This window comes from Plasmodium inui (assembly GCF_000524495.1).
Source record: "Plasmodium inui San Antonio 1 unplaced genomic scaffold supercont1.77, whole genome shotgun sequence".
NCBI lineage: Eukaryota > Apicomplexa > Aconoidasida > Haemosporida > Plasmodiidae > Plasmodium > Plasmodium inui.
Genome location: NW_008481911.1, coordinates 4850 through 14386, shown reverse-complemented (window position 1 = coordinate 14386; position 9537 = coordinate 4850). Strand labels below are relative to the sequence as shown.

The 9537-nt window shown below is 43.5% G+C and overlaps 4 protein-coding genes across 4 annotated transcripts; all 4 read left to right on the top strand.

The window, feature by feature from the left end:
* Positions 1-1426: 1426 nt before the first annotated feature.
* Positions 1427-1678, top strand: C922_05468 (hypothetical protein; the record flags this gene model as incomplete). The annotated part of the gene is made up of 1 exon (XM_008821039.1): positions 1427-1678. The coding sequence occupies one exon, from the start codon at positions 1427-1429 to the stop codon at positions 1676-1678; it is 252 nt and encodes an 83-aa protein (XP_008819261.1).
* A 3579-nt stretch (positions 1679-5257) lies between these two features.
* C922_05467 (hypothetical protein) lies at positions 5258-5482 on the top strand (the record flags this gene model as incomplete). Its single annotated transcript, XM_008821038.1, has 1 exon — positions 5258-5482. One exon carries the CDS (start codon positions 5258-5260, stop codon positions 5480-5482), a length of 225 nt encoding a protein of 74 aa, XP_008819260.1.
* Positions 5483-6933: 1451 nt separating this feature from the next.
* On the top strand, positions 6934-7622 carry C922_05466 (hypothetical protein; the record flags this gene model as incomplete). The annotated part of the gene is made up of 2 exons (XM_008821037.1): positions 6934-7263; positions 7323-7622. 2 exons carry the CDS (start codon positions 6934-6936, stop codon positions 7620-7622), a joined length of 630 nt encoding a protein of 209 aa, XP_008819259.1.
* Positions 7623-7676: 54 nt separating this feature from the next.
* Positions 7677-9230, top strand: C922_05465 (hypothetical protein; the record flags this gene model as incomplete). The annotated part of the gene is made up of 1 exon (XM_008821036.1): positions 7677-9230. One exon carries the CDS (start codon positions 7677-7679, stop codon positions 9228-9230), a length of 1554 nt encoding a protein of 517 aa, XP_008819258.1.
* Between the last annotated feature and the right edge of the window lie 307 nt (positions 9231-9537).

Sequence of the window (9537 nt, the reverse complement as noted above, 5' to 3'; positions counted from 1 at the left end):
GGATTAACATATCTATGAATTAAGCTAAAAGATAACTCTGGGCATGTTCCGAGGGTATAGAATTTTTTCATTTATTTTTTACACGTCTTAAGGAACAGTATCTTTCATATTTCCTCTCAGCTTCCCATCTTCTTCTGTCAATTTAACTTTAGAAGATCAGAGCGGGAGTATCTTACCTGCAGACACCCTTATTCATTAACATTGATTACCGGAAAAAAGGTCATATAACAGAAATCCAGGAATCTTTTATCAGCATAGTGGAAGATTGCATTTATTCCCATTATTTGATTATTCCTGTTTCTATTTCAGCTAATATTTAATCCCCAAAAATGAAAAGAAAAGATATTTACAATTATAAGTCCTATTCTAGTCCCTGAACTAAGAAACGCGGGATATATTTCCTATGAACAACTCCGTATTAAATAATAATATCATTATGGAAGGTATAAATACTTCTTTATCAGTGGGACTAATAGTATATCCCCTATCCTCTACAAGAACAAATCTATAATAAACAAATTAAGAGTATTAGAAAAAAAGAACAAACGGGAGAACTAGAACCCCCGACTCAAACGAAAAATATACCTACGGCGCGCTACATATTCTAAGACATGAATAAACAATAATAAACAGTGAAAGGCTGGAATTAATTCCTCAAAGAAAGAAATTCCCTACGTTTCTTTCCTAATCTGGAAGAAGTGACTAATAATTCCAAACGGCCCCACCTAACTACCAAATGATAACCTCCAGTGATTAGATTAATAAGATGATAATAATAAAAAAGATTATAAAGCAGCAACAGGAGAAAAAGAGACACAATAACTATCCAGCCAATTATGAAGTATAAGAAGAAATAGAAGCACCCATATTTAGTCAATAACTCTCCGTATCAGCTCATAGTCAACTACCATACCTAAGAGATCCTATCTATAAATTCTTAGAATAAACATGACAACCGGGTGGAGTTAGAACATTGATTAGGATTTCTATTACAAAAAGAAGGAAAAATAGAAAAACAAGTTTGCACCCACACATGTTATCCAAAGAACAGACTTAGAAGTATATGAACTTTTCCTATAATATATAATGAAAAATCACGGCCCAATTTAATATATCAAAATAAGACTACAAAGGTGACAAAATTAATCTTTAAAATAAATTCAAACTAAAGGAAAAGAAACAAGACCAACCAAATCTAATCATTAAACACAAGAATCAGACGAAAGAACAGAAGACAATATAGATACGTTATGCGAAATCTACCCAGAGAGAAATACAACAATAAAATCCTCCTGAGTCCGACTCCGACCTAAGAATTAGTCCTAAAGGATGCAACCGGAGGACAGTAAACTATAAATCAACCAACGAGAAAACCAACTGCGTGTATCTCTAATCCCCAAGGAAAGAAATATCCAGAAGAACAACAATGGGACAAATAAATCCAACTCTCCCAAGCTACGAGTTAATCCCCCAATCCCTTAAGTCAAGAGAAGGAAGATTGAGCAATGGATTAAACAAGAGATCGTATATTTCCAAATCGAGAAGAAACCAAGAGAAAAACCAGCCGATAAATCTCATGAAGAAACCTCAAAATCCCAAACTAGTCCCCCCAAGACAAATGATGAACTCTAGGAAGAAAAATACAACAATCCCCAAAAAATCGTATCATATCAGATGAATTACAAGTAGCCAAATGGAAACCAAACCCCAGGAGCAACTCGACTATCCATAACCTCACATAGCTTGCCAAAAGAAATATGAGCCCCTCTAATCTCTCAGCCTAGTATAAAAGGCAAGACATATAATTGAAACAGGCAGAAAAACTACCCTGGAATCTGATATAAAGGGAGTTACAACAAAAATTACAAACATAAACTGGAAATTTACTAATCCCCCAAAGGGAGTGAAATGACCACAACAAACTCCAAAAAAACAGGAATCAAGCCGAAATCCCTCCTGAGCCATACCGGATCCCCCTACTCTAAGCAACAGCAGAAAATGGCCCCCTAAGTATTAATCACTCAAGATCCAATATCTCTCAAAAACCCACGTAAACCAACAACCCCAACTAATTAACACCCACAAAATACAGAAAGATTTCCCAAAATCCCCCAGGTACACTAACTATAACAGATCAATCAAACTGACATTCAGATGCTCCAATAGAAAGGAGACAGAGGGACGTCCCCAGGGGCACCCCAGCGGAGGAATTAGGAATTGCATAGCAGAAACTGACGAAGCACAAAATTATCACAATCAATTTCAGACACAAATGAACGAAACCCAGCTCCCTTTGCCCACCCAACCGAAGAAGTGAACTCCCTACAAAACCACAGAGCTAACGAAGGAGCCGACCCGCCACAACTGAACCCGAGGAGAAGGAACCAAAAACAATCCAAAGATACGAAAGGCAAGAATCCCAGAATAAAGAGAAAAGAACTAAAAAAGTCAGCCAAGAAACCGAAAAGAAAGGAATGTCAAAAACTCTAAACCCACCTTCCCGAGAGAAGTTAATATGAAAAATGGAATAACACAGGCGTCTTAGGTAGAAGCAACAGATACAAAAAAGAGACTAACACCAAAGGATAAAAAAGAAGACATCGGCGTAGAATACCTAGCAACAGATGCCAAAAGAAACCTAATACGACCACACCCTAACCCACTAAGGAAAAGGAAGAATTCCTACTACAAGACCGCAGGTTCGAAATAATAGAGAAGCCACCCAGATGATGATCCCTTCATCTCCTAAAAACAAGAATCCAGAAAACTACCTAAAAATCCCCAACAACTAGAAATAATAACCGAAGAATCCTCAGGCGGAGAAAAATTCACCGAGCTTCTAATTATGGCATAAACAAAGCCCCCAAACAGGGAGGCCAAAACAGGTGCCCCAGATAACGATATGAACATCCAAGCATTCCCCCCAGCAACAAAAAAATAATCATTAAATCACAACTGGTCCGAAGAAACAAAAGGATCATCAAGATAGCTATGAAACGAATCAAAGCTGAACAGATCTGAGTAACCAGTGAAAAGCTAACGGCAGACAAAGGGAAGGGGGAGCGAAAAGGAAACTGAACTCACCAACCCACCAGCTGATATCTCAATAGCAAAATCGACAAATTTCCAACCCTAGAACCAAAGTACCCAATAAAAATTATCTGATAATACAACACATCTAACAAATTTAACCCAACCTAACGGAACCAACTAATAATAAACAAAACCACTACACCAACAAGTCCATTCCAACATATCTCTGATACCATCACTAGGTTCAATAAATCAAAAAGAGAAAGAAAGGAAAAATCTCACAACCAAAAAATCCAAGGATGGAGTCAATAATACACGGCGTGTATAGGAAGAGCCAGGAAAAAAATCACAAAAAGCAGGAAGGATAATCATAAACGGACACAAAGCAGCGATCCACTAATTACCCTCCCACGCACAACACTCCAAAATAATCAGCCAGTAGTAACAATTCCAGTACCCCTCTTATCCCAAGAAACAGGAATCACATTAATAAGTCAGTGAGAGAGAATAGAAAACGAAAGCCCAACAGGCCCGACACACACCTCCGCCTAAGATGCAACACATAGGACCCAAATAAAACAAGGTTAGGGTATCTCCTTAGTTCCTAATCAGAGATAAGAGCTCTCAAACAAGGAGCTTGAAAGGTAATGCATCATTAGGCCCATGAGCATCACAAAATAGAGAACCCGATCTAATTCCTTATAAAGGTTCACCACAGCAAAAATCTCCCCAAGGGGTTAACTAACTCAATGAAAAAAAGGCGAGAGCCCAGGATACGTGAAGCAAGAACTATCTCTAAACCGAGCACCCAGCAACTAATAAGTCTAAGAGAAAGGAAACACAAACCCACAACCAAAAAGAGGAGGGGCAAAGAAAAATCCAGACCAGCAGGATAAAATTAAAAATGAACCCAAGAGAAAGGAAGCCCAGCCAACGTTTAAAACAAGACCCCCAATCGAAAGAGGATCCAACAACGTCCAAAAACTCAGGAAAGATATAAGAGGACGAATATAGGAGAAGATAACTAAATGAGTGAATCAAATCAAAACACAACAACCCCAAAGCAGCGAACGACGCAAAAGTACAACGAACCTAGCTACCAAATTATTAACGAGAACCACACAAAAGGATAGACTAAAAGGAGGAAAAGCAGAAGGAGCATATCCGCTAATAGTCCAACTCACATAGGTCCTCCATCCCTTCAGAAAAAGCCGACTAGATAGAACAGATCGGGTGGAAAAATAAATTAAGCCGAAACATCTGAAACAACAGAAGAAGGCCAAGACACCTAAAGAATTGAATGAAGCAATACGTCCACCCAACAGCAGAACAACCCAGGACTATGTACCAGGCGGGAAAGGTAACATAGGAGCAAGCCCAACAGGGGAGGCCCCTCGGATCCACCCCAATCCAGATTCGCCCCACCAGCCCCCCAAATCAAAGGCGGATGATATAAAGCGGAAGAGCCACAACAAGGGGGACCTAAACACAGGAGAAATCAAAAGAAGGGAGCAGATGAATAATCCTTTCACCACCAAGCTACCGATAAGAACACAGGACGGGCATAAGGATCATTTCACAGAGGGCATATGTTGACAAGTGGTAGATTATCCCCCAAGCCAATATAACCAAATACAAGTAAACTCCCAAAGAAAAAAGAGCACCTAGGAAGAGATCCAAGTAAGGATCTGACTAAAGCCGAGAAGTATGGAGAACAACATTACTCCAGACGGATAAAACCGAACGAAAAACTCAACCACTGAGCTCAAGGGACCCTCCCCCCTGAAGACAAAGGCCAAGGACCAATTGTCCCCTCCACTTCCCAAAAGGAATCCAAGGAACAAACTTTCTTAAGTCAAAATAATAGATAAGGACGAGGTTCCAAGAAAAAGCCCCCACGGATCAAATCCAAGGCTATTAGACAAAACTACCCAAGATGTGACTAAAGCTCAGTCCAGGTAGAAGGATTGTTCAAAAAATAAGGCAGACAGGAGACTGAATCAGATTAAGGGCAGTCTAAGGATCTTAAGGAAACAGTACACCCACGTCACCACTCCCTATTATAAGACACCTATTACGTCAATTTAGTGAACATAACTGAAGATGCACAAGTCATACAAGCGATGAATAAAGAAGCAATTTAAAACCAAGCAAAGAAGGAACTAAGCGGCAGACAAATGACAACTATCAAAGCAAGAACACCTACGAAGGATCCAAGAAGCTGATGAAGTCTCAGATGGAAGAAATAGATTGGAAAAATGTAGTGCCTTTCCAGGAACAAGCGACCGGAGACCAACTAACACAGCCCCCGCCCGCAGATGAACCAATTAAAATAAGGATAAAGAAGATGATAACACAACGAGCCCATACCGCAATAATTATGATAAACGGACTGAAACTGAAGACGAAAAAACTCCATCAACAAAGCTGCGACCATAGACACCAATAGAAAGGGTGAATAAAAAAGGACAGATGGTCAGCGGGAAAAAATAGCCAAGGTTCATGACCCAGGCGAACGGGACAATCTCGCCCTGTGGCAAAACTACAGAACGAATTCTCAGGAAGAGATTCAGGCGCCAGATCATACAGAAACGTAAAACAATTCTCAAGGACTCACTTCTCAGGAGAACCTAACACGCCGCCAAGTCGAAGAGACAAGGAGGGCAACCCCCTTCCAAATTCGAACAAAAAAGAGAAGAAATAGGAGTCCTAAATACGAAGGAAAGAAGCCTCAGGGAAAACTTCGAACGAAGAGAACCGCCCAAGATCAAATAAACAACAGCAAACCCAAATCAAAGATTAGCACAACCACCAGTATGGACGAAATAGTATGGGGAAACAGTCGATCCAAGGGACCCAGAACGACCACTAAACGTACGGAAAGGGTCCACATCAGAAAGGGAAGGCAGGGTTGGGTTAACGATTGGATATGGAGAGGACAGCGGGATAGGACAGGCAACAGATGAAAAGAGATTCAATAACAGGCAAAGCACGAATTTTCCGATGATGATGAGTACAGGACAAGATAAGGCAAAGAAGCCGAACCCAATCCAAGGGAGAGCAAACATACAGGAAGCATTAATCGCCAGGTGCGCGGGCAGAAGGTCTGAGTCAGGAGGGCAAAATCCAGAATACCATTCCACGTTGATGTCAGCACCCAAGGAATAAAACAACACAGCTGACTAGGATAGATTAATATGACCGGGGCATTGAGTATGAGGGAAGAAACTAAGGAGGAATGAATAGGCCTCTAAAGATCTGCCTGGGAGAAAGATTTAAGGGGAGGACAAAGATGATGAAGCATGACTGAAAACAGAGGGATAGGTTCAACAGATGAGAACTAAGTGGCGGAGTCCAGACAGGAAAACGACACCAAAGTGCAGAAGATTCCCCTCCCCACTAAACGAACGTAGAGGAGTTGCTAGCCGGTAGCAGAAGGAAAGAACAGGAGTAAAATGGCAACTACACGGCTGCAATGTGGCCCCAGGAAAATCGAAAATGAAGAGAGGTTTATGTGATAAAAGCAGATAAAAGACACCAAAATACTAGGAGCCGTGCCCTGAAGATTGGACATCTCCAGAGAAGAGTTGAAGGGTCCCACGCCAGGTAAGGACATACGAGTTGAGCGTAGACAACAGAAAAGGATACCGCCCCAGGGGACCAGGAAGTTCAGGTGACTTCGGAGACACGAAAGTTTGGCCGCTGAGATATCAACTCAGGGAGAAAATCACCGCAGGAAAAACACCCCGCGAAACAGGGAAGGCCGAGGACCCTTCTGGGAGCATCAAGTAACAGAGCAGGGAGAAAGAAACACGATAGGGAACATTAGCTTCGTCATTGAACAACTGACAAAAGGAAACCGTGGAAATCCAACAAGGGCCATAAGGACTAGGCATCGACATGCAAAAGACCTCGGAGGAAACACAAAGCACCGGAACCAAAGGAAGGGATAATCTGGGGGGAGGGACCAAAGGGAGCCCCTTCCACAAACAAAAGGAAGAAGAGGATAAGTCCATGAAGGATCTGAACAGAAAAACCCCCAGGAGTCCTAAGCCCGCTTCCCAAACGGACGTAGGGAGGATGGATGGACAAAAGAGAGGGAGCGAGGAAGTGGAAGACGTCTTCTCAAACTACCGACTGGAGCCAATAGGGGCGCGACAGGGGAGTGGGAGCAGCGAGGAATCTTTAGGGAACAGGGGAACGAATCACCTATGTAACAACCAACCACATGTAGGGCTGATATGATAAAAAAAGAAGACGGGGGGCAGGTCTTGTCTTCAAGGCGACAGAAGCCCAGGGAGCGTCAGAAGTCCAGAGGTCATGTCAAGGAAGATAGAAGAGACTCCCCAGCCGAAGCCGGACTTAGTGGACCAGAACATAAGGAAATTCAAGAGAGGCCCAACATAGTGAACCCAGGGGGCCGAGTGCCCCCAAAAAGCGAAGGAGAGATTACGGAGGCAATGGAGAGTAAAACAGAAGACCATGAGGGGGCGGAGGGACTTGACCACGAGGGGAGTGGCAACTCTCCGCCCAGTCGGAGAGGCCCTCCCCGAGGAAGCCCGATTTCAGGGAAGAAAAGTTTAGAATAAGAAATATGGAGCCACGACAATCAAGGGTTAGGTTAGTTGACTCATGAAATCACAATGGAGGAGTTGAAGCTGAAACGAGCCAACAGTTGGTATGAAGGCAGGAACCCCTACAGCAGCGTCAGGACCTGTGAGGGAAAAGAAGCGAGGTATTGTTACCAGCAGGTTAACGCGGACCCAGGAGCCAAAAGTGGCTTTTTGGGAAGAATTGGGAGAGTCATAGACCGAGAGTATAATGGTCCCAAATGGGAAGAGATAGGCAAGACCCCAGAAGCCGTCTACAGAACTGTCCAGAACAAGGAGAGCGAGAACTACCAATGGAAGGCAGCTCTGGATTGTATAATGGATAACGTCTTAGAGGTCCAAGAGATAGCTATACAAACTCTAGACCAGCAACGGACCGTATGGAAGAAGGGTAACTGGAGCGGCATAATAAAGGATGGGGCGGGCTCTTACTGGGGAAGCACGGCCAAGTTACAAAGGCTAATCTCGAGCATAATGTGTATAGTAGCAGCGATGTTAACTGATGAGGATCAAACTAAAAACAGAGATAGCCAACTGAGGAAAAGGTGTGGCGACGTGTATAGAGCTGTGAAGATAGATTTAAAAAGACTTGACGAGCGAGGAAGCAGAAAGAATGCCACGTCACATGATGAGTTTCTGGACGGGGTTATCGACGTGGAGCAAAACGAAGGGAAAAGATTAGATGGATTGGGGTTTCTCTTGACTGTAGCATATGCCGTATCAACATGTTGTGAATACAGAAGGGGTCTGACCCTTGGCAAGTTAATTAACAGACAAGGTTGGGACCTAAACCAACTGTCACCGTGTTATATAGAGGGAACCAAGCTGAATTGTGGAGCCGTGATAAATCCCCAAGACAAAGGGAAAGTTAACATTTGGAAAACAGGAGAGAGCCTACTGATAGAGCCAACCCCTCATACAGGCCCAGAGAGGTTGAGGCTCACAAACACCGAAACGAGAGAGGAACTCGTTAGCATGGGCTCAACCTATAGACCAAATTCCCAGAGCAGCCAACCCCCAAAAGCAATCAAGGAAACCGCAGTTCCATCCCCAGTCCCGAGTGGAAGAGCCGGAGAAAAAACTGACACTAAAGCTCCAAACCCACCAGAAGATGTAGAAACCCCATACAAAGGAGCCGCTGGGAGCCAACACGCCCTAGCAACCGGCACAGAAGCCGATCAGGGGAAACAGCCGATACCAGCGCAGGAAGAAGCAAAATCCAGAGGGGAGCACAATACGGGGAGAGAGGATGTGACAACAAAGGAGAAAGAGTCCATAGGGGACGGTGCAACAGGTACAGCTAGCAGCAGCAGAACAATCCAGCAAGAAGAAACCCAATCAGATTCAAGCCAAGTCCTCGCCAATGGGATTAGCTCAACAGGAGGTAAATCTGAGAGCTTCCAAGCTTCACCGGAGGAAAACAGAGGCTGGGGTGCTATTGGCTTGGGTGTAGGCGGCGCGTTGACCGTTGTTCTAGGGGTGATGAGTATGTATGGATTATGGAGAGTGATCTTTAGACGGCGGCGTATCATCAGAGGTCGCAACTCAACATTGGAGAGTCCGTTAAGGGTAGGGTATAGTCAATAATAGCTGACTGTGGGAGAGAACCACATGCGAAGGAATTTGGGACTGAGAGGCGACAAGAGGCTAATGGTTTCGGGTGAAGTTTTGGACTTATGCCAATATTGGGCAACTATTCTTCTGCAGCCCGGAATAATGCACTGCCTTCGAGCCGGGACCATAAAGTCACTGACGGGGGGAAGGGACGTTGGATGAGGTTGGGGTGTAGGGTTTAGGTGTATGGTTTCGATTTATGGGTTAGCTCTGGTGTTTTAGCATTCTGCTTTCAGGGTTCAGGGTCTAGTGTCTACGTTTAGTTTTGATGGTCCTGCTT